This window comes from Pseudophryne corroboree, chromosome 4, assembly GCF_028390025.1.
Source record: "Pseudophryne corroboree isolate aPseCor3 chromosome 4, aPseCor3.hap2, whole genome shotgun sequence".
Classification (NCBI taxonomy): Eukaryota; Metazoa; Chordata; class Amphibia; order Anura; family Myobatrachidae; genus Pseudophryne; species Pseudophryne corroboree.
Window position 1 is genome coordinate 5148730 of NC_086447.1, and position 26715 is coordinate 5175444.

At 46.3% G+C, this 26715-nt stretch overlaps 1 protein-coding gene across 1 annotated transcript in view; it reads right to left on the bottom strand.

The window, feature by feature from the left end:
• Window positions 1-26715, bottom strand: part of GTF3C2 (general transcription factor IIIC subunit 2) — a 233844-nt gene that overhangs the window by 64826 nt on the left and 142303 nt on the right. The window contains exon 8 of the mRNA XM_063917264.1: window positions 21468-21597. Within this exon, the coding sequence (XP_063773334.1) occupies window positions 21468-21597 (130 nt within the window). The remainder of the gene's footprint in view (window positions 1-21467; window positions 21598-26715) is intronic.

The window sequence follows — 26715 nt, forward strand, 5'->3', positions numbered from 1 at the left end:
GGTTCCCCGCAGATGGGTTACTACAGATGGGTTACTAATGATCTCCAGCTAGCTGATTCCCCACACATGGGTTACTACAGATGGGTTACTAATAATCTCCAGCTAGCTGATTCCCCACACATGGGTTACTACAGATGGGTTACTAATAATCTCCAGCTAGCTGGTTCCCCACACATGGGTTACTACAGATGTGTTACTAATGATCTCCAGCTAGCTGATTCCCCACACATGGGTTACTACAGATGGGTTACTAATAATCTCCAGCTAGCTGATTCCCCACACATGGGTTACTACAGATGGGTTACTAATAATCTCCAGCTAGCTGGTTCCCCGCAGATGGGTTACTACAGATGGGTTACTAATGATCTCCAGCTAGCTGATTCCCCACACATGGGTTACTACAGATGGGTTACTAATAATCTCCAGCTAGCTGATTCCCCACACATGGGTTACTACAGATGGGTTACTAATGATCTCCAGCTAGCTGGTTCCCTACACATGGGTTACTACAGATGGGTTACTAATGATCTCCAGCTAGCTGATTCCCCACACATGGGTTACTACAGATGGGTTACTAATGATCTCCAGCTAGCTGGTTCCCTACACATGGGTTACTACAGATGGGTTACTAATAATCTCCAGCTAGCTGGTTCCCCACACATGGGTTACTACAGATGTGTTACTAATGATCTCCAGCTAGCTGGTTCCCCACACATGGGTTACTACAGATGTGTTACTAATGATCTCCAGCTAGCTGGTTCCCCACACATGGGTTACAAATGATCTACAGCTAGCTGGTTCTCCACACATGGGTTACTAATGATCTCCAGCTAGCTGGTTCCCCACACATGGGTTACTAATGATCTCCAGCTAGCTGGTTCCCCTGCTTGTTAGGAATCAAAAGTAACACAACTTTAGTGATACTCAGCTAGCTGGTTCACTAGAGATGGAGCTGGGTCCCCACAGAAAGGTTACTAATGATCTCCATCTAGCTGGTTCCTCTGCTTGTTAGGAATCACAAGTAACCCATTTTTAGTGTTCCCCAGCTAGCCGTTTCCCCACAGACGGGTTACTAATGATCTCCAACTAGCTGGGTCCTCACAGATAGGTTACTAATGATCTCCAGCTAGCTAGTTCCCTACAGATGGGTTACTACAGATGGGTTACTACTGATCTCCAGCTAGCTGGTTCCCCGCAGATGGGTTACTACAGATGGGTTACTAATGATCTCCAGCTAGCTGATTCCCTACAGATGGGTTACTAATGATCTCCAGCTAGCTGGTTCCCCACACATGTGTTACTACAGATGGGTTACTACTGATCTCCAGCTAGCTGGTTCCCCGCAGATGGGTTACTATAGATGGGTTACTACTGATCTCCAGCTAGCTGGTTCCCCGCAGATGGGTTACTACAGATGGGTTACTAATGATCTCCAGCTAGCTGATTCCCTACAGATGGGTTACTAATGATCTCCAGTTAGCTGGTTCTCCACACATGGGTTACTACAGATGGGTTACTAATGATCTCCAGCTAGCTGATTCCCCACACATGGGTTACTACAGATGTGTTACTAATAATCTCCAGCTAGCTGGTTCCCTACAGATGTGTTACTAATGATCTCCAGCTAGCTGGTTCCCTACAGATGTGTTACTAATGATCTCCAGCTAGCTGGTTCCCTACAGATGTGTTACTAATGATCTCCAGCTAGCTGGTTCCCTACAGATGTGTTACTAATGATCTCCAGCTAGCTGGTTCCCTACAGATGTGTTACTAATGATCCCCAGCTAGCTGGTTCCCTACAGATGTGTTACTAATGATCTCCAGCTAGCTGGTTCCCTACAGATGTGTTACTAATGATCCCCAGCTAGCTGGTTCCCTACAGATGTGTTACTAATGATCTCCAGCTAGCTGATTCCCCACACATGGGTTACTACAGATGTGTTACTAATGATCTCCAGCTAGCTGGTTCCCCACACATGGGTTACTACAGATGGGTTACTAATGATCTCCAGCTAGCAGATTCCCCACCCATGGGTTACTACAGATGTGTTACTAATGATCTCCAGCTAGCTGGTTCCCCACACATGGGTTACTACAGATGTGTTACTAATGATCTCCAGCTAGCTGATTCCCCACACATGGGTTACTACAGATGTGTTACTAATAATCTCCAGCTAGCTGATTCCCCACACATGGGTTACTACAGATGGGTTACTACTGATCTCCAGCTAGCTGGTTCCCCGCAGATGGGTTACTACAGATGGGTTACTAATGATCTCCAGCTAGCTGATTCCCTACAGATGGGTTACTAATGATCTCCAGCTAGCTGGTTCCCTACAGATGTGTTACTAATAATCTCCAGCTAGCTGGTTCCCCACACATGGGTTACTACAGATGGGTTACTAATGATCTCCAGCTAGCTGGTTCCCCGCAGATGGGTTACTACAGATGGGTTACTAATGATCTCCAGCTAGCTGATTCCCTACAGATGGGTTACTAATGATCTCCAGCTAGCTGGTTCTCCACACATGGGTTACTACAGATGGGTTACTAATGATCTCCAACTAGCTGATTCCCCACACATGGGTTACTACAGATGTGTTACTAATAATCTCCAGCTGGCTGGTTCCCTACAGATGTGTTACTAATGATCTCCAGCTAGCTGGTTCCCTACAGATGTGTTACTAATGATCCCCAGCTAGCTGGTTCCCTACAGATGTGTTACTAATGATCTCCAGCTAGCTGGTTCCCTACAGATGGGTTACTAATGATCTCCAGCTAGCTGGTTCCCTACAGATGTGTTACTAATGATCTCCAGCTAGCTGGTTCCCTACAGATGTGTTACTAATGATCCCCAGCTAGCTGGTTCCCTACAGATGTGTTACTAATGATCTCCAGCTAGCTGGTTCCCTACAGATGTGTTACTAATGATCTCCAGCTAGCTGGTTCCCTACAGATGGGTTACTAATGATCTCCAGCTAGCTGGTTCCCTACAGATGTGTTACTAATGATCTCCAGCTAGCTGGTTCCCTACAGATGTGTTACTAATGATCCCCAGCTAGCTGGTTCCCTACAGATGTGTTACTAATGATCTCCAGCTAGCTGATTCCCTATAGATGTGTTACTAATGATCTCCAGCTAGCTGGTTCCCTACAGATGGGTTACTAATGATCTCCAGCTAGCTGGTTCCCTACAGATGGGTTACTAATGACCTCCAGCTAGCTGGTTCCCTACAGATGTGTTACTAATGATCTCCAGCTAGCTGATTCCCTACAGATGTGTTACTAATGATCTCCAGCTAGCTGGTTCCCTACAGATGGGTTACTAATGATCTCCAGCTAGCTGGTTCCCTACAGATGTGTTACTAATGATCTCCAGCTAGCTGGTTCCCTACAGATGTGTTACTAATGATCTCCAGCTAGCTGGTTCCCTACAGATGTGTTACTAATGATCCCCAGCTAGCTGGTTCCCTACAGATGGGTTACTAATGATCTCCAGCTAGCTGATTCCCCACACATGGGTTACTACAGATGTGTTACTAATGATCTCCAGCTAGCTGGTTCCCTACAGATGGGTTACTACAGATGTGTTACTAATGATCTCCAGCTAGCTGATTCCCCACACATGGGTTACTACAGATGTGTTACTAATGATCTCCAGCTAGCTGGTTCCCCGCAGATGGATTACTACAGATGTGTTACTAATGATCTCCAGCTAGCTGGTTCCCCGCAGATGGGTTACTACAGATGTGTTACTAATGATCTCCAGCTAGCTGGTTCCCTACAGATGGGTTACTACAGATGTGTTACTAATGATCTCCAGCTAGCTGATTCCCCACACATGGGTTACTACAGATGTGTTACTAATGATCTCCAGCTAGCTGATTCCCCACACATGGGTTACTACAGATGTGTTACTAATGATCTCCAGCTAGCTGGTTCCCCGCAGATGGGTTACTACAGATGGGTTACTAATGATCTCCAGCTAGCTGATTCCCCACACATGGGTTACTACAGATGGGTTACTAATAATCTCCAGCTAGCTGGTTCCCCACACATGGGTTACTACAGATGTGTTACTAATGATCTCCAGCTAGCTGGTTCCCCACACATGGGTTACTACAGATGTGTTACTAATGATCTCCAGCTAGCTGGTTCCCCACACATGGGTTACTAATGATCTCCAGCTAGCTGGTTCCCTACACATGGGTTACAAATGATCTCCAGCTAGCTGGTTCTCCACACATGGGTTACTAATGATCTCCAGCTAGCTGGTTCTCCACACATGGGTTACTAATGATCTCCAGCTAGCTGGTTCCCCTGCTTGTTAGGAATCAAAAGTAACACAACTTTAGTGATACTCAGCTAGCTGGTTCACTAGAGATGGAGCTGGGTCCCCACAGAAAGGTTACTAATGATCTCCATCTAGCTGGTTCCTCTGCTTGTTAGGAATCACAAGTAACCCATTTTTAGTGTTCCCCAGCTAGCCGTTTCCCCACAGACGGGTTACTAATGATCTCCAACTAGCTGGGTCCTCACAGATAGGTTACTAATGATCTCCAGCTAGCTAGTTCCCTACAGATGGGTTACTACAGATGGGTTACTACTGATCTCCAGCTAGCTGGTTCCCCGCAGATGGGTTACTACAGATGGGTTACTAATGATCTCCAGCTAGCTGATTCCCTACAGATGGGTTACTAATGATCTCCAGCTAGCTGGTTCCCCACACATGGGTTACTACAGATGGGTTACTACTGATCTCCAGCTAGCTGGTTCCCCGCAGATGGGTTACTACAGATGGGTTACTACTGATCTCTAGCTAGCTGGTTCCCCGCAGAAGGGTTACTACAGATGGGTTACTAATGATCTCCAGCTAGCTGATTCCCTACAGATGGGTTACTAATGATCTCCAGCTAGCTGGTTCCCTACAGATGGGTTACTACTGATCTCCAGCTAGCTGGTTCCCCACACATGTGTTACTACAGATGGGTTACTACTGATCTCCAGCTAGCTGGTTCCCCGCAGATGGGTTACTACAGATGGGTTACTACTGATCTCCAGCTAGCTGGTTCCCCGCAGATGGGTTACTACAGATGGGTTACTAATGATCTCCAGCTAGCTGATTCCCTACAGATGGGTTACTAATGATCTCCAGCTAGCTGATTCCCCACACATGGGTTACTACAGATGTGTTACTAATAATCTCCAGCTAGCTGGTTCCCTACAGATGTGTTACTAATGATCTCCAGCTAGCTGGTTCCCTACAGATGTGTTACTAATGATCCCCAGCTAGCTGGTTCCCTACAGATGTGTTACTAATGATCTCCAGCTAGCTGGTTCCCTACAGATGGGTTACTAATGATCTCCAGCTAGCTGGTTCCCTACAGATGTGTTACTAATGATCTCCAGCTAGCTGGTTCCCTACAGATGTGTTACTAATGATCCCCAGCTAGCTGGTTCCCTACAGATGTGTTACTAATGATCTCCAGCTAGCTGATTCCCTACAGATGTGTTACTAATCATCTCCAGCTAGCTGATTCCCCACACATGGGTTACTACAGATGTGTTACTAATGATCTCCAGCTAGCTGGTTCCCCACACATGGGTTACTACAGATGGGTTACTAATGATCTCCAGCTAGCAGATTCCCCACACATGGGTTACTACAGATGTGTTACTAATGATCTCCAGCTAGCTGATTCCCCACACATGGGTTACTACAGATGTGTTACTAATAATCTCCAGCTAGCTGATTCCCCACACATGGGTTACTACAGATGTGTTACTAATAATCTCCAGCTAGCTGATTCCCTACAGATGGGTTACTAATAATCTCCAGCTAGCCGATTCCCCACACATGGGTTACTACAGATGGGTTACTAATAATCTCCAGCTAGCCGATTCCCCACACATGGGTTACTACAGATGTGTTACTAATAATCTCCAGCTAGCTGATTCCCCACACATGGGTTACTACAGATGTGTTACTAATAATCTCCAGCTAGCTGATTCCCTACAGATGGGTTACTACAGATGGGTTACTAATAATCTCCAGCTAGCTGGTTCCCCACACATGGGTTACTACAGATGGGTTACTAATAATCTCCAGCTAGCCGATTCCCCACACATGGGTTACTACAGATGGGTTACTACTGATCTCCAGCTAGCTGATTCCCCACACATGGGTTACAACAGATGTGTTACTAATGATCTCCAGCTAGCTGATTCCCCACACATGGGTTACTACAGATGTGTTACTAATGATCTCCAGCTAGCTGGTTCCCCACACATGGGTTACTACAGATGGGTTACTAATGATCTCCAGCTAGCTGGTTCCCTACAGATGGGTTACACATGATCTCCAGCTAGCTGGTTCCCTACAGATGGGTTACTAATAATCTCCAGCTAGCTGGTTCCCTACAGATGTGTTACTAATGATCTCCAGGTAGCTGGTTCCCTACAGATGTGTTACTAATGATCTCCAGCTAGCTGGTTCCCTACAGATGTGTTACTAATAATCTCCAGCTAGCTGGTTCCCTACAGATGTGTTACTAATTATCTCCAGCTAGCTGGTTCCCTACAGATGTGTTACTAATGATCTCCAGCTAGCTGATTCCCTACAGATGGGTTATTAATGATCTCTAGCTAGCTGGTTCCCTACACATGGGTTACTACAGATGTGTTACTAATGATCTCCAGCTAGCTGGTTCCCCACACATGGGTTACTACAGATGTGTTACTAATGATCTCCAGCTAGCTGATTCCCCACACATGGGTTACTACAGATGTGTTACTAATGATCTCCAGCTAGCTGGTTCCCCACACATGGGTTACTACAGATGTGTTACTAATGATCTCCAGCTAGCTGGTTCCCCACACATGGGTTACTACAGATGGGTTACTAATAATCTCCAGCTAGCCGATTCCCCACACATGGGTTACTACAGATGGGTTACTAATAATCTCCAGCTAGCCGATTCCCCACACATGGGTTACTACAGATGTGTTACTAATGATCTCCAGCTAGCTGGTTCCCTACAGATGGGTTACTACAGATGGGTTACTACTGATCTCCAGCTAGCTGATTCCCCACACATGGGTTACTACAGATGGGTTACTAATGATCTCCAGCTAGCTGATTCCCTACACATGGGTTACTACAGATGGGTTACTACTGATCTCCAGCTAGCTGATTCCCCACACATGGGTTACTACAGATGGGTTACTAATAATCTCCAGCTAGCTGGTTCCCTACAGATGGGTTACTACAGATGGGTTACTACTGATCTCCAGCTAGCTGATTCCCTATACATGGGTTACTACAGATGGGTTACTACTGATCTCCAGCTAGCTGATTCCCCACACATGGGTTACAACAGATGTGTTACTAATGATCTCCAGCTAGCTGATTCCCCACACATGGGTTACTACAGATGGGTTACTACTGATCTCCAGCTAGCTGATTCCCTACAGATGGGTTACTAATAATCTCCAGCTAGCTGGTTCCCTACAGATGTGTTACTAATGATCTCCAGCTAGCTGGTTCCCTACAGATGTGTTACTAATGATCTCCAGCTAGCTGGTTCCCTACAGATGTGTTACTAATAATCTCCAGCTAGCTGGTTCCCTACAGATGTGTTACTAATGATCTCCAGCTAGCTGGTTCCCTACAGATGGGTTACTAATGATCTCCAGCTAGCTGGTTCCCTACAGATGTGTTACTAATGATCTCCAGCTAGCTGGTTCCCTACAGATGTGTTACTAATGATCTCCAGCTAGCTGGTTCCCCACACATGGGTTACTAATGATCTCCAGCTAACTGGTTCCCTACAGATGGGTTACTAATGATCTCCAGCTAGCTGGTTCCCTACAGATGTGTTACTAATAATCTCCAGCTAGCTGGTTCCCTACAGATGTGTTACTAATGATCTCCAGCTAGCTGGTTCCCTACAGATGTGTTACTAATGATCTCCAGCTAGCTGATTCCCTACAGATGTGTTACTAATGATCTCCAGCTAGCTGGTTCCCTACAGATGGGTTATTAATGATCTCCAGCTAGCTGATTCCCCACACATGGGTTACTACAGATGTGTTACTAATGATCTCCAGCTAGCTGGTTCCCCACACATGGGTTACTACAGATGTGTTACTAATGATCTCCAGCTAGCTGATTCCCCACACATGGGTTACTACAGATGTGTTACTAATGATCTCCAGCTAGCTGGTTCCCTACAGATGTGTTACTAATGATCCCCAGCTAGCTGGTTCCCTACAGATGGGTTACTAATGATCTCCAGCTAGCTGATTCCCCACACATGGGTTACTACAGATGTGTTACTAATGATCTCCAGCTAGCTGGTTCCCTACAGATGGGTTACTACAGATGTGTTACTAATGATCTCCAGCTAGCTGATTCCCCACACATGGGTTACTACAGATGTGTTACTAATGATCTCCAGCTAGCTGGTTCCCCGCAGATGGGTTACTACAGATGTGTTACTAATGATCTCCAGCTAGCTGGTTCCCTACAGATGGGTTACTACAGATGTGTTACTAATGATCTCCAGCTAGCTGATTCCCCACACATGGGTTACTACAGATGTGTTACTAATGATCTCCAGCTAGCTGATTCCCCACACATGGGTTACTACAGATGTGTTACTAATGATCTCCAGCTAGCTGGTTCCCCGCAGATGGGTTACTACAGATGTGTTACTAATGATCTCCAGCTAGCTGGTTCCCCGCAGATGGGTTACTACAGATGGGTTACTAATGATCTCCAGCTAGCTGATTCCCCACACATGGGTTACTAATGATCTCCAGCTAGCTGGTTCCCCGCAGATGGGTTACTACAGATGTGTTACTAATGATCTCCAGCTAGCTGGTTCCCTACAGATGGGTTACTACAGATGTGTTACTAATGATCTCCAGCTAGCTGGTTCTCCACACATGGGTTACTACAGATGGGTTACTAATGATCTCCAGCTAGCTGGTTCCCCACACATGGGTTACTAATGATCTCCAGCTAGCTGGTTCCCTACACATGGGTTACAAATGATCTCCAGCTAGCTGGTTCCCCGCAGATGGGTTACTACAGATGTGTTACTAATGATCTCCAGCTAGCTGGTTCCCTACAGATGGGTTACTACAGATGTGTTACTAATGATCTCCAGCTAGCTGGTTCCCTACACATGGGTTACTACAGATGTGTTACTAATGATCTCCAGCTAGCTGGTTCTCCACACATGGGTTACTACAGATGTGTTACTAATGATCTCCAGCTAGCTGGTTCTCCACACATGGGTTACTACAGATGGGTTACTACTGATCTCCAGCTAGCTGGTTCCCCACACATGGGTTACTAATGATCTCCAGCTAGCTGGTTCCCTACACATGGGTTACAAATGATCTCCAGCTAGCTGGTTCCCCACACATGGGTTACTAATGATCTCCAGCTAGCTGGTTCCCCACACATGGGTTACTACAGATGTGTTACTAATGATCTCCAGCTAGCTGGTTCCCCACACATGGGTTACTAATGATCTCCAGCTAGCTGGTTCCCCATACATGGGTTACTAATGATCTCCAGCTAGCTGGTTCTCCACACATGGGTTACTAATGATCTCCAGCTAGCTGGTTCCCCACACATGGGTTACTAATGATCTCCAGCTAGCTGGTTCCCCTGCTTGTTAGGAATCAAAAGTAACACAACTTTAGTGATACTCAGCTAGCTGGTTCACTAGAGATGGAGCTGGGTCCCCACAGAAAGGTTACTAATGATCTCCATCTAGCTGGTTCCTCTGCTTGTTAGGAATCACAAGTAACCCATTTTTAGTGTTCCCCAGCTAGCCGTTTCCCCACAGACGGGTTACTAATGATCTCCAACTAGCTGGGTCCTCACAGATAGGTTACTAATGATCTCCAGCTAGCTGGTTCCCTACAGATGGGTTACTACAGATGTGTTACTAATGATCTCCAGCTAGCTAGTTCCCTACAGATGGGTTACTAATGATCTCTAGCTAGCTGGTTCCCTACAGATGTGTTACTAATGATCTCCAGCTAGCTAGTTCCCTACAGATGAGTTACTAATGATCTCCAGCTAGCTGATTCCCCACACATGGGTTACTACAGATGGGTTACTAATGATCTCCAGCTAGCTGATTCCCCACACATGGGTTACTACAGATGTGTTACTAATGATCTCCAGCTAGCTGGTTCCCCATACATGGGTTACTAATGATCTCCAGCTAGCTGGTTCCCTACAGATGTGTTACTAATGATCCCCAGCTAGCTGATTCCCCACACATGGGTTACTACAGATGAGTTACTAATAATCTCCAGCTAGCTGATTCCCTACAGATGGGTTACTACAGATGAGTTACTAATGATCTCCAGCTAGCTGATTCCCCACACATGGGTTACTACAGATGAGTTACTAATAATCTCCAGCTAGCTGATTCCCTACAGATGGGTTACTACAGATGGGTTACTAATAATCTCCAGCTAGCTGATTCCCTACAGATGGGTTACTACAGATGGGTTACTAATAATCTCCAGCTAGCTGGTTCTCCACACATGGGTTACTACAGATGTGTTACTAATGATCTCCAGCTAGCTGATTCCCCACACATGGGTTACTACAGATGGGTTACTACTGATCTCCAGCTAGCTGGTTCCCCGCAGATGGGTTACTATAGATGGGTTACTACTGATCTCCAGCTAGCTGGTTCCCCGCAGATGGGTTACTACAGATGGGTTACTAATGATCTCCAGCTAGCTGATTCCCTACAGATGGGTTACTAATGATCTCCAGTTAGCTGGTTCTCCACACATGGGTTACTACAGATGGGTTACTAATGATCTCCAGCTAGCTGATTCCCCACACATGGGTTACTACAGATGTGTTACTAATAATCTCCAGCTAGCTGGTTCCCTACAGATGTGTTACTAATGATCTCCAGCTAGCTGGTTCCCTACAGATGTGTTACTAATGATCTCCAGCTAGCTGGTTCCCTACAGATGTGTTACTAATGATCTCCAGCTAGCTGGTTCCCTACAGATGTGTTACTAATGATCTCCAGCTAGCTGGTTCCCTACAGATGTGTTACTAATGATCCCCAGCTAGCTGGTTCCCTACAGATGTGTTACTAATGATCTCCAGCTAGCTGGTTCCCTACAGATGTGTTACTAATGATCCCCAGCTAGCTGGTTCCCTACAGATGTGTTACTAATGATCTCCAGCTAGCTGATTCCCCACACATGGGTTACTACAGATGTGTTACTAATGATCTCCAGCTAGCTGGTTCCCCACACATGGGTTACTACAGATGGGTTACTAATGATCTCCAGCTAGCAGATTCCCCACCCATGGGTTACTACAGATGTGTTACTAATGATCTCCAGCTAGCTGGTTCCCCACACATGGGTTACTACAGATGTGTTACTAATGATCTCCAGCTAGCTGATTCCCCACACATGGGTTACTACAGATGTGTTACTAATAATCTCCAGCTAGCTGATTCCCCACACATGGGTTACTACAGATGGGTTACTACTGATCTCCAGCTAGCTGGTTCCCCGCAGATGGGTTACTACAGATGGGTTACTAATGATCTCCAGCTAGCTGATTCCCTACAGATGGGTTACTAATGATCTCCAGCTAGCTGGTTCCCTACAGATGTGTTACTAATAATCTCCAGCTAGCTGGTTCCCCACACATGGGTTACTACAGATGGGTTACTAATGATCTCCAGCTAGCTGGTTCCCCGCAGATGGGTTACTACAGATGGGTTACTAATGATCTCCAGCTAGCTGATTCCCTACAGATGGGTTACTAATGATCTCCAGCTAGCTGGTTCTCCACACATGGGTTACTACAGATGGGTTACTAATGATCTCCAGCTAGCTGATTCCCCACACATGGGTTACTACAGATGTGTTACTAATAATCTCCAGCTGGCTGGTTCCCTACAGATGTGTTACTAATGATCTCCAGCTAGCTGGTTCCCTACAGATGTGTTACTAATGATCCCCAGCTAGCTGGTTCCCTACAGATGTGTTACTAATGATCTCCAGCTAGCTGGTTCCCTACAGATGGGTTACTAATGATCTCCAGCTAGCTGGTTCCCTACAGATGTGTTACTAATGATCTCCAGCTAGCTGGTTCCCTACAGATGTGTTACTAATGATCCCCAGCTAGCTGGTTCCCTACAGATGTGTTACTAATGATCTCCAGCTAGCTGGTTCCCTACAGATGTGTTACTAATGATCTCCAGCTAGCTGGTTCCCTACAGATGGGTTACTAATGATCTCCAGCTAGCTGGTTCCCTACAGATGTGTTACTAATGATCTCCAGCTAGCTGGTTCCCTACAGATGTGTTACTAATGATCCCCAGCTAGCTGGTTCCCTACAGATGTGTTACTAATGATCTCCAGCTAGCTGATTCCCTATAGATGTGTTACTAATGATCTCCAGCTAGCTGGTTCCCTACAGATGGGTTACTAATGATCTCCAGCTAGCTGGTTCCCTACAGATGGGTTACTAATGACCTCCAGCTAGCTGGTTCCCTACAGATGTGTTACTAATGATCTCCAGCTAGCTGATTCCCTACAGATGTGTTACTAATGATCTCCAGCTAGCTGGTTCCCTACAGATGGGTTACTAATGATCTCCAGCTAGCTGGTTCCCTACAGATGTGTTACTAATGATCTCCAGCTAGCTGGTTCCCTACAGATGTGTTACTAATGATCTCCAGCTAGCTGGTTCCCTACAGATGTGTTACTAATGATCCCCAGCTAGCTGGTTCCCTACAGATGGGTTACTAATGATCTCCAGCTAGCTGATTCCCCACACATGGGTTACTACAGATGTGTTACTAATGATCTCCAGCTAGCTGGTTCCCTACAGATGGGTTACTACAGATGTGTTACTAATGATCTCCAGCTAGCTGATTCCCCACACATGGGTTACTACAGATGTGTTACTAATGATCTCCAGCTAGCTGGTTCCCCGCAGATGGGTTACTACAGATGTGTTACTAATGATCTCCAGCTAGCTGGTTCCCCGCAGATGGGTTACTACAGATGTGTTACTAATGATCTCCAGCTAGCTGGTTCCCTACAGATGGGTTACTACAGATGTGTTACTAATGATCTCCAGCTAGCTGATTCCCCACACATGGGTTACTACAGATGTGTTACTAATGATCTCCAGCTAGCTGATTCCCCACACATGGGTTACTACAGATGTGTTACTAATGATCTCCAGCTAGCTGGTTCCCCGCAGATGGGTTACTACAGATGGGTTACTAATGATCTCCAGCTAGCTGATTCCCCACACATGGGTTACTACAGATGGGTTACTAATAATCTCCAGCTAGCTGGTTCCCCACACATGGGTTACTACAGATGTGTTACTAATGATCTCCAGCTAGCTGGTTCCCCACACATGGGTTACTACAGATGTGTTACTAATGATCTCCAGCTAGCTGGTTCCCCACACATGGGTTACTAATGATCTCCAGCTAGCTGGTTCCCTACACATGGGTTACAAATGATCTCCAGCTAGCTGGTTCTCCACACATGGGTTACTAATGATCTCCAGCTAGCTGGTTCTCCACACATGGGTTACTAATGATCTCCAGCTAGCTGGTTCCCCTGCTTGTTAGGAATCAAAAGTAACACAACTTTAGTGATACTCAGCTAGCTGGTTCACTAGAGATGGAGCTGGGTCCCCACAGAAAGGTTACTAATGATCTCCATCTAGCTGGTTCCTCTGCTTGTTAGGAATCACAAGTAACCCATTTTTAGTGTTCCCCAGCTAGCCGTTTCCCCACAGACGGGTTACTAATGATCTCCAACTAGCTGGGTCCTCACAGATAGGTTACTAATGATCTCCAGCTAGCTAGTTCCCTACAGATGGGTTACTACAGATGGGTTACTACTGATCTCCAGCTAGCTGGTTCCCCGCAGATGGGTTACTACAGATGGGTTACTAATGATCTCCAGCTAGCTGATTCCCTACAGATGGGTTACTAATGATCTCCAGCTAGCTGGTTCCCCACACATGGGTTACTACAGATGGGTTACTACTGATCTCCAGCTAGCTGGTTCCCCGCAGATGGGTTACTACAGATGGGTTACTACTGATCTCTAGCTAGCTGGTTCCCCGCAGAAGGGTTACTACAGATGGGTTACTAATGATCTCCAGCTAGCTGATTCCCTACAGATGGGTTACTAATGATCTCCAGCTAGCTGGTTCCCTACAGATGGGTTACTACTGATCTCCAGCTAGCTGGTTCCCCACACATGTGTTACTACAGATGGGTTACTACTGATCTCCAGCTAGCTGGTTCCCCGCAGATGGGTTACTACAGATGGGTTACTACTGATCTCCAGCTAGCTGGTTCCCCGCAGATGGGTTACTACAGATGGGTTACTAATGATCTCCAGCTAGCTGATTCCCTACAGATGGGTTACTAATGATCTCCAGCTAGCTGATTCCCCACACATGGGTTACTACAGATGTGTTACTAATAATCTCCAGCTAGCTGGTTCCCTACAGATGTGTTACTAATGATCTCCAGCTAGCTGGTTCCCTACAGATGTGTTACTAATGATCCCCAGCTAGCTGGTTCCCTACAGATGTGTTACTAATGATCTCCAGCTAGCTGGTTCCCTACAGATGGGTTACTAATGATCTCCAGCTAGCTGGTTCCCTACAGATGTGTTACTAATGATCTCCAGCTAGCTGGTTCCCTACAGATGTGTTACTAATGATCCCCAGCTAGCTGGTTCCCTACAGATGTGTTACTAATGATCTCCAGCTAGCTGATTCCCTACAGATGTGTTACTAATCATCTCCAGCTAGCTGATTCCCCACACATGGGTTACTACAGATGTGTTACTAATGATCTCCAGCTAGCTGGTTCCCCACACATGGGTTACTACAGATGGGTTACTAATGATCTCCAGCTAGCAGATTCCCCACACATGGGTTACTACAGATGTGTTACTAATGATCTCCAGCTAGCTGATTCCCCACACATGGGTTACTACAGATGTGTTACTAATAATCTCCAGCTAGCTGATTCCCCACACATGGGTTACTACAGATGTGTTACTAATAATCTCCAGCTAGCTGATTCCCTACAGATGGGTTACTACAGATGGGTTACTAATAATCTCCAGCTAGCCGATTCCCCACACATGGGTTACTACAGATGGGTTACTAATAATCTCCAGCTAGCCGATTCCCCACACATGGGTTACTACAGATGTGTTACTAATAATCTCCAGCTAGCTGATTCCCCACACATGGGTTACTACAGATGTGTTACTAATAATCTCCAGCTAGCTGATTCCCTACAGATGGGTTACTACAGATGGGTTACTAATAATCTCCAGCTAGCTGGTTCCCCACACATGGGTTACTACAGATGGGTTACTAATAATCTCCAGCTAGCCGATTCCCCACACATGGGTTACTACAGATGGGTTACTACTGATCTCCAGCTAGCTGATTCCCCACACATGGGTTACAACAGATGTGTTACTAATGATCTCCAGCTAGCTGATTCCCCACACATGGGTTACTACAGATGTGTTACTAATGATCTCCAGCTAGCTGGTTCCCCACACATGGGTTACTACAGATGGGTTACTAATGATCTCCAGCTAGCTGGTTCCCTACAGATGGGTTACACATGATCTCCAGCTAGCTGGTTCCCTACAGATGGGTTACTAATAATCTCCAGCTAGCTGGTTCCCTACAGATGTGTTACTAATGATCTCCAGGTAGCTGGTTCCCTACAGATGTGTTACTAATGATCTCCAGCTAGCTGGTTCCCTACAGATGTGTTACTAATAATCTCCAGCTAGCTGGTTCCCTACAGATGTGTTACTAATTATCTCCAGCTAGCTGGTTCCCTACAGATGTGTTACTAATGATCTCCAGCTAGCTGATTCCCTACAGATGGGTTATTAATGATCTCCAGCTAGCTGGTTCCCTACACATGGGTTACTACAGATGTGTTACTAATGATCTCCAGCTAGCTGGTTCCCCACACATGGGTTACTACAGATGTGTTACTAATGATCTCCAGCTAGCTGATTCCCCACACATGGGTTACTACAGATGTGTTACTAATGATCTCCAGCTAGCTGGTTCCCCACACATGGGTTACTACAGATGTGTTACTAATGATCTCCAGCTAGCTGGTTCCCCACACATGGGTTACTACAGATGGGTTACTAATAATCTCCAGCTAGCCGATTCCCCACACATGGGTTACTACAGATGGGTTACTAATAATCTCCAGCTAGCCGATTCCCCACACATGGGTTACTACAGATGTGTTACTAATGATCTCCAGCTAGCTGGTTCCCTACAGATGGGTTACTACAGATGGGTTACTACTGATCTCCAGCTAGCTGATTCCCCACACATGGGTTACTACAGATGGGTTACTAATGATCTCCAGCTAGCTGATTCCCTACACATGGGTTACTACAGATGGGTTACTACTGATCTCCAGCTAGCTGATTCCCCACACATGGGTTACTACAGATGGGTTACTAATAATCTCCAGCTAGCTGGTTCCCTACAGATGGGTTACTACAGATGGGTTACTACTGATCTCCAGCTAGCTGATTCCCTATACATGGGTTACTACAGATGGGTTACTACTGATCTCCAGCTAGCTGATTCCCCACACATGGGTTACAACAGATGTGTTACTAATGATCTCCAGCTAGCTGATTCCCCACACATGGGTTACTACAGATGGGTTACTACTGATCTCCAGCTAGCTGATTCCCTACAGATGGGTTACTAATAATCTCCAGCTAGCTGGTTCCCTACAGATGTGTTACTAATGATCTCCAGCTAGCTGGTTCCCTACAGATGTGTTACTAATGATCTCCAGCTAGCTGGTTCCCTACAGATGTGTTACTAATAATCTCCAGCTAGCTGGTTCCCTACAGATGTGTTACTAATGATCTCCAGCTAGCTGGTTCCCTACAGATGGGTTACTAATGATCTCCAGCTAGCTGGTTCCCTACAGATGTGTTACTAATGATCTCCAGCTAGCTGGTTCCCTACAGATGTGTTACTAATGATCTCCAGCTAGCTGGTTCCCCACACATGGGTTACTAATGATCTCCAGCTAACTGGTTCCCTACAGATGGGTTACTAATGATCTCCAGCTAGCTGGTTCCCTACAGATGTGTTACTAATAATCTCCAGCTAGCTGGTTCCCTACAGATGTGTTACTAATGATCTCCAGCTAGCTGGTTCCCTACAGATGTGTTACTAATGATCTCCAGCTAGCTGATTCCCTACAGATGTGTTACTAATGATCTCCAGCTAGCTGGTTCCCTACAGATGGGTTATTAATGATCTCCAGCTAGCTGATTCCCCACACATGGGTTACTACAGATGTGTTACTAATGATCTCCAGCTAGCTGGTTCCCCACACATGGGTTACTACAGATGTGTTACTAATGATCTCCAGCTAGCTGATTCCCCACACATGGGTTACTACAGATGTGTTACTAATGATCTCCAGCTAGCTGGTTCCCTACAGATGTGTTACTAATGATCCCCAGCTAGCTGGTTCCCTACAGATGGGTTACTAATGATCTCCAGCTAGCTGATTCCCCACACATGGGTTACTACAGATGTGTTACTAATGATCTCCAGCTAGCTGGTTCCCTACAGATGGGTTACTACAGATGTGTTACTAATGATCTCCAGCTAGCTGATTCCCCACACATGGGTTACTACAGATGTGTTACTAATGATCTCCAGCTAGCTGGTTCCCCGCAGATGGGTTACTACAGATGTGTTACTAATGATCTCCAGCTAGCTGGTTCCCTACAGATGGGTTACTACAGATGTGTTACTAATGATCTCCAGCTAGCTGATTCCCCACACATGGGTTACTACAGATGTGTTACTAATGATCTCCAGCTAGCTGATTCCCCACACATGGGTTACTACAGATGTGTTACTAATGATCTCCAGCTAGCTGGTTCCCCGCAGATGGGTTACTACAGATGTGTTACTAATGATCTCCAGCTAGCTGGTTCCCCGCAGATGGGTTACTACAGATGGGTTACTAATGATCTCCAGCTAGCTGATTCCCCACACATGGGTTACTAATGATCTCCAGCTAGCTGGTTCCCCGCAGATGGGTTACTACAGATGTGTTACTAATGATCTCCAGCTAGCTGGTTCCCTACAGATGGGTTACTACAGATGTGTTACTAATGATCTCCAGCTAGCTGGTTCTCCACACATGGGTTACTACAGATGGGTTACTAATGATCTCCAGCTAGCTGGTTCCCCACACATGGGTTACTAATGATCTCCAGCTAGCTGGTTCCCTACACATGGGTTACAAATGATCTCCAGCTAGCTGGTTCCCCACACATGGGTTACTACAGATGTGTTACTAATGATCTCCAGCTAGCTGGTTCCCTACAGATGGGTTACTACAGATGTGTTACTAATGATCTCCAGCTAGCTGGTTCCCTACACATGGGTTACTACAGATGTGTTACTAATGATCTCCAGCTAGCTGGTTCTCCACACATGGGTTACTACAGATGTGTTACTAATGATCTCCAGCTAGCTGGTTCTCCACACATGGGTTACTACAGATGGGTTACTACTGATCTCCAGCTAGCTGGTTCCCCACACATGGGTTACTAATGATCTCCAGCTAGCTGGTTCCCTACACATGGGTTACAAATGATCTCCAGCTAGCTGGTTCCCCACACATGGGTTACTAATGATCTCCAGCTAGCTGGTTCCCCACACATGGGTTACTACAGATGTGTTACTAATGATCTCCAGCTAGCTGGTTCCCCACACATGGGTTACTAATTATCTCCAGCTAGCTGGTTCCCCATACATGGGTTACTAATGATCTCCAGCTAGCTGGTTCTCCACACATGGGTTACTAATGATCTCCAGCTAGCTGGTTCCCCACACATGGGTTACTAATGATCTCCAGCTAGCTGGTTCCCCTGCTTGTTAGGAATCAAAAGTAACACAACTTTAGTGATACTCAGCTAGCTGGTTCACTAGAGATGGAGCTGGGTCCCCACAGAAAGGTTACTAATGATCTCCATCTAGCTGGTTCCTCTGCTTGTTAGGAATCACAAGTAACCCATTTTTAGTGTTCCCCAGCTAGCCGTTTCCCCACAGACGGGTTACTAATGATCTCCAACTAGCTGGGTCCTCACAGATAGGTTACTAATGATCTCCAGCTAGCTGGTTCCCTACAGATGGGTTACTACAGATGTGTTACTAATGATCTCCAGCTAGCTAGTTCCCTACAGATGGGTTACTAATGATCTCTAGCTAGCTGGTTCCCTACAGATGTGTTACTAATGATCTCCAGCTAGCTAGTTCCCTACAGATGAGTTACTAATGATCTCCAGCTAGCTGATTCCCCACACATGGGTTACTACAGATGGGTTACTAATGATCTCCAGCTAGCTGATTCCCCACACATGGGTTACTACAGATGTGTTACTAATGATCTCCAGCTAGCTGGTTCCCCATACATGGGTTACTAATGATCTCCAGCTAGCTGGTTCCCTACAGATGTGTTACTAATGATCCCCAGCTAGCTGATTCCCCACACATGGGTTACTACAGATGAGTTACTAATAATCTCCAGCTAGCTGATTCCCTACAGATGGGTTACTACAGATGAGTTACTAATGATCTCCAGCTAGCTGATTCCCCACACATGGGTTACTACAGATGAGTTACTAATAATCTCCAGCTAGCTGATTCCCTACAGATGGGTTACTACAGATGGGTTACTAATAATCTCCAGCTAGCTGATTCCCTACAGATGGGTTACTACAGATGGGTTACTAATAATCTCCAGCTAGCTGGTTCTCCACACATGGGTTACTACAGATGTGTTACTAATGATCTCCAGCTAGCTGATTCCCCACACATGGGTTACTACAGATGTGTTACTAATAATCTCCAGCTAGCTGATTCCCCACACATGGGTTACTACAGATGTGTTACTAATGATCTCCAGCTAGCTGATTCCCCACACATGGGTTACTACAGATGTGTTACTAATGATCTCCAGCTAGCTGGTTCCCCACACATGGGTTACTACAGATGGGTTACTAATGATCTCCAGCTAGCTGATTCCCCACACATGGGTTACTACAGATGGGTTACTACTGATCTCCAGCTAGCTGATTCCCCACACATGGGTTACTACAGATGTGTTACTACAGATGGGTTACTAATGATCTCCAGCTAGCTGATTCCCCACACATGGGTTACTACAGATGGGTTACTAATGATCTCCAGCTAGCTGATTCCCCACACATGGGTTACTACAGATGTGTTACTAATGATCTCCAGCTAGCTGATTCCCTACAGATGGGTTACTACAGATGGGTTACTAATGATCTCCAGCTAGCTGATTCCCCACACATGGGTTACTACAGATGTGTTACTAATAATCTCCAGCTAGCTGGTTCCCCACACATGGGTTACTACAGATGTGTTACTAATGATCTCCAGCTAGCTGATTTCCCACACATGGGTTACTACAGATGTGTTACTAATGATCTCCAGCTAGCTGATTCCCCACACATGGGTTTCTAATGATCGCCAGCTAGCTGGTTCCCTACAGATGGGTTACTAATGATCTCCAGCTAGCTGATTCCCCACACATGGGTTACTACAGATGGGTTACTAATAATCTCCAGCTAGCTGATTCTCCACACATGGGTTACTAATAATCTCCAGCTAGCTGGTTCCCTACAGATGTGTTACTAATGATCTCCAGCTAGCTGATTCCCCACACATGGGTTACTACAGATGTGTTACTAATGATCTCCAGCTAGCTGGTTCCCCACACATGGGTTACTACAGATGGGTTACTAATAATCTCCAGCTAGCCGATTCTCCACACATGGGTTTCTAATGATCGCCAGCTAGCTGGTTCCCTACAGATGGGTTACTAATGATCTCCAGCTAGCTGGTTCCCTACAGATGGGTTACTAATGATCTCCAGCTAGCTGGTTCCCTACAGATGGGTTACTAATGATCTCCAGCTAGATGGTTCCCCACAGATGGGTTACTAATGATTCTCACCTAACAGATTCTCCACAGATGGATTACTAGTGATCCCCAGGTAGCTACTTCCCAATAAATGGGTTACTAGTGATCCCCAGCTACAGCAGCTGATTCCCTAGTAATGTATCCTAGGGATTTAGAATTACTTTAATAAGAAATCACTAAAGACAACTGCTACCCTGATACCGAAGTGCAAAACCTTGGGAAAACCACTGTCCAGGACAACATTAAGTAATAAACCAAAGCAAATTTTCAGAGGCCTCAGACCTATCCCTATGTGCTGCAGAGAAGTGCAGTCTCATCCTCATCCAGGATTACAGAACACATAGCACAACACTTACCATCGTAGAATCCTGCTGCCAAATACTGGTGGGGCTTAGAAGGGAGCCATGCCACGGAGAAGCACTGTCCATTCTCACCTGGGTTACAAGCCTTGATAGAGCCCACATGGAGCCTCACAACACAGTCCACCTACAAGAGAAGCAACATAGTCCAGATGGAGAAGCTACAATTTACATGACAATCTTCCTATAGTAGACTAGTAACGCCTGGATTGAACACAACCGGCACATGACCATCTACTTATAAGAGACTACCGATGCCTGGACTGAATACAACTGGTATGTAGCCATCTTCTTATGCCTAGACTGACATCTATTTATAGGAGACTAGTAATGCCTGGACTGAACACAACCGACATGTAACCACCTTCTTATAGGAGACTAGTAATGCCTGGACTGAACACAACCGACATGTAATCACCTTCTTATAGGAGACTAGTAATGCCTGGACTGAACACAACTGCCATGTGACCATCTTCTTATAGGAGACTAGTAATGCCTGGACTGAAAACAACTGCCATGTGACCATCTTCTTATAGGTGACTAATAATGCCTGGACTGAACACAACTGCCATGTGACCATCTTCTTATAGGAGACTAGTAATGCCTGGACTGAAAACAACTGCCATGTGACCATCTTCTTATAGGTGACTAATAATGCCTGGACTGAACACAATTGCCATGTGACCATCTTCTTATAGGAGACTAGTAGTGCCCTAGTCATATCCCGGCTGTGACCATGATGTGAAATATTATAGTACTCACTAAATGTATATTTCATGTATGTCTGTTTGTATGAATTGCTAGTTCCAAAACGGTATCTGCATTGTATAAGCTACTTGCTGCCCCAAGTGGTGAGGTGCAGTATTAGCTAAGAATCTTTTAAAGGCTAAACGTCCTTGGAAATAATGTTGCCTTTTCCAATAGGGTGCACTTGTTCATGCCCTTGGACAAAGACAAGCAGGCTGGAAAAATAAGAGTTATGGTAAAACTTAACCTCGTTAACTCTGTTTCTTCAAGGTCCATGGGATCCACAGGGTTAACCTTGGGGTATGCTTGGTGGAGACCAGGATTCAGGCACCAAACAGCAAAACTTTGCGCCTCCAAGGATGCACTGGGCTCTCTACCCTCATACTCCGCCAACAGCTCAGGCTCTTCAGTTTTAGTTAAGAAGACCAAAGCAGGAGCTGGAGAGAAGGAAGAAAGGTACACACAGGTAAAACACTCTCATGTGTAGGAGACTGGAACTTGTGACTGAGAAGAGTAACCCATTGAAGCTAGGTGCCCTGTGGATCCCATGGACCTCAAAGAAAACGAGTAAACAAGGTTGTTTTACCATAACTCTTGTTTTGTTCTTCTGGGTCCATAGTCTCCACATGGTTAAACTTCGGGATGTCCCAAAGCAGCTGTGATAGGGAGTGAACGCTCCTAAGCTGAGAGGAGGACATTGCGGCCAAAGGTGGCATCCTGAGAGGCAAACGTATCAAAGGCATAGAACCTAAGAAACGGGTGGGCAGAGTACCACGTAGCAGCCATGCATAGTTGTTCAGCAGACGTGCCACGGCGAGATGCCCACGAAGGTCCCACAGAGAGAGTAGAATGAGCAGAGACCGTATTCGGTGCTGGAAGATCAGCTTGCATGTAAGCCTGTGAGATGTTCATACGGAGCCAACAAGCTCTCTATTCGTTCTCTATGTGGAATCCATAGAGAACGAACAAGGAATCAGTTTTCCTAATGGAAGTAGTACGGTCCACATAAATCATTAGAGCATGTACCACATCCAAAGAAGCTTCCTCAGGTGAAATTTTCATGGAAGGCCGGTACCACAATTTCCTTGTTTATATGGCACTTGGATAACACCTTGGGGAGGTATCCCTGTTTAGTCCGAAGGACAGCTCTGTCGTGATGAAAAATCAAGAAGGGGGGTGGCAAGGGAGTGCCTCCAAGTCAGAGACTCTGCCGGCTGAGGCAATGGCCAAGAGGAAGAGGGTCTTCACAGTCAACCATTTGAGGTCAACCGTATCCAATGGTTCAAAGGGAGGCTGCTGCAAGGCCCGAAGAACCAAGGACAAATCCCAAGGAGCCACTGGAGTAACAAAAGGAGAATTAACCTGGAGTACCCCCCCCCCCCCCCCCCCCCGAAGAATGGTATGGACTTCTGGCAAGGGGGCAAGTCTTTTCTGAAACAAGATGGACAGAGCAGGGACCTGAACTTTGAGAGATGCAAGGCGGAGACCCATGGTAAGGCCCAAAAAATAGTGAATGAATAAATGCGCTGCTAGGTATACTGCAGCCAACTACACAATAAGGAACCTTCACAAAAATTCCACAAGAAATAGAAGTTATAAAAGAAATTGAGAAGTGGCGCAAATACCAATAAGACCTTACATGAAAAATCCTTATATATTCCAGATGTAATGAGTCCTGTGTTGTAAAAGTCCCGTTGTCCGTACAACCTTTGATCCTGTAGTTAATTTCCTTATCTTAACAAAGAGAGACAGATCATGGGGCAGATCAACTTTTTAAGGGACCAAGAATTTATTTACACAGGAAAACTCACAATTTATACAATTAAAACAAGCATATCACCACTCAGGGTAAATAGAAAGGGGTGCTGGCGTGACTGGTAATCCAAGTTACCCTCCCAGATGATCCAAGGGCTCCGCTAGTGGTTCCGGATACCACAAAAGCAAGATAAGGATAAAATGAAGTCCAGCGTCAGGTCACCCACGATCAAAAGAACACCAATTGCTCAACGCGTTTCGGACGCTATGGTCCTTCCTCAGGACTTCATTTTAACTACAGGATCAAAGGTTCTTTTATAACCATGGTAAGGCCCGTCTGGAGAAATGCCAGAAGTCTAGGGATCCGAGATACCAGAGGATCATAGTGGCAATGAGCACACCACTGAAAGTAGGAGTGCCAGATACGATAATATATGCGAGCTGAAGACAGTTTTCGAGCATGAAGCATGGTTTGAATAATCGCAGTGGAAAACCCTTTATTTCTTAGGATGGATGACTCAAGAGCCACGCTGTCAAAGACATGCGAGCCAGGTCCGGATGTAGACAGAGACCTTGTGACAATAGGTTTGGTCGAAGAGGAAGAAGGAAGGGCATATCTATGGAGAGACAATGGAGATCCGTGAACCAACGGCATCTAGGCCATGCCGGAGCCACAAGGATGATCGTGCCTGCTTACTCTGAATTTGCATAGCACTCTGGGAAGGAGAGATACCGGAGGAAAGAGAGAATCCATATAAAAGGGCATCCACGAATGTTGCGCCCAGATCCCTTGTCCTGGACCCGTACATGGGTACCTTGTGGTTGAGTCTGGAGGCGATGAGATCCACGTCCAGAAGACCCCATTTGTTCACCAGAAGCCGAAAGACATCTGGGTTTACAGAACACTCGCCGGCATGCACATCTTGTCAACTGAGGAAGTCCACTTCCCAGTTGAGGACCCCTGGGTCGAAGGTCGCGGAGATGGCTGGAACATGAAGTTCTGCCCAGGCAAGGATCTGAGCTACTTCCATGGAGTGCCTACCTGCCGATTGATATACGCTACTGCTGCGGCGTTGTCTGACTGCACTTGCACGGGGGAAACGTGAAGGAGGTCCTGAGCCATCTGAAGGGCCCGTAAACTACCCGAAGTTCCAGGACATTGAGCCTAATTCAGTAAGGTTTGCAAATTCTGCTAATTAGCAGAATTTGCAATCCTTATGCTAGCACGCAGGGGGCCACCCATCGCAGGGCAAGGCCGACCAGCATGCTGACCGGAGCCTCCCCCACCTTCGAAAAGCAGAAATTGCGAACGCATCTCAATTTCTGCTTGTTAGCAGAAATAGAGGATGACTCCGGCCAGCGCAGCTTAGGTGCGCCTGCAGGAGTCTCGCCGCCATGTTTCTGATCGTGGCGGCTGCGTGTGATGTCACGCAGCCACCACATCACGCCCCCGTTTGCACCGCACCACCCCTGATCGCGTTGCATCACCCCTGCAACGCTCCATCTTCGCCCTGGAAATGGAGCGTTGCCTCCCCCCGCCTGCCTCTGCCTGACTGACAGGCAGAGGCAATCACATTTTCTGCGCCCCCCCCTTCCCCGAAGAAAGTGTGGACGCATGTGCAGGACGGGCACTGCGGATGCGCCCGCGGGGCGAATGTAATAATTCCGGTTGGATCGCGATTTGCACAGCAGTACCCTGTAGAAAAAAAGGGTACAGGGATAGCAATATAATGTACAGAGAGAAAAGTAGAGACAGCAGTACTACCATAAGTCACATACAATGCAGAATACAAGAGTTATGGTAGACTTACCTTTGTCAACTCTCTTAGAAGTTCATAGGGTCCACAGGGAACATCGGGGTTGTAGGTGGTGGATGAGAGTCAGGTACCAAACAGTTAAAGCTTTCAGTGTATCCCAGAATGCTCGGCTTCTCTAACCTATAACCCCGCCTCTATGCTCAGGCATTCAGTTTTGTTAACCAGCTCAAAAAGCAGGAAGAGGAAAGGAGAGAGGAACCAGAAGCCAGTGCTGTAAAACCCTGCGAGGCCATGTGTGTCAGGGTGTCAGGGTGAGTGCCCTGTGGACCCTATGAACTTCGAAGAAAGGAGTTAACAAAGGTAGGTCTAACATAACTAATTTTCTTCTTCAGGGTTCACAGGGGTTCCACAGGGAACATCAGGGATGTCCTAAAGCAATATTTCAAGGGAGGGGACGCGCCTAGGGGATTAAAGAATTCGGCGCCCAAAGGAAGCATCCTGGAATGCGAAGGTGTCAAAGGCATAAAACCTAAGAAACGTGTGGACCAAAACCACGTACTCCCCTTGCAGAATTGTTCGGCGGACGCACCACAGCCCAAGAAAGTCCCACAGACCGAGTAGAATGGGCAGAAATTGAAGCTGGTACAGGAAGGTCAGCTCGAGTATAAGCATGTGCAATGACCATTCTAATCCATCTGGCCAGCGTCTGCTTATTAGCAGGCCAACCACGCTTGTGAAATCCAAAAACAATGAACAGAGCATCCGACCGTCTGATGGAGCTACTATGGTCAACATAGACCCAAAGAGCACGAACCTCAACCAAAGATTATTCTTTAGCAGATAAGGCTGGAGAGACAAAGGCTGGAACCACAATCTCTTGATTAAGGTGGAATTTAGAAACCATTTTCGGGAGTTAAACAGGCCTAGTCCCAAGAACCGCCCTGTCTTGATGAAAACTCAGGAAGGGGGGCCGACAGGAGAGGGCT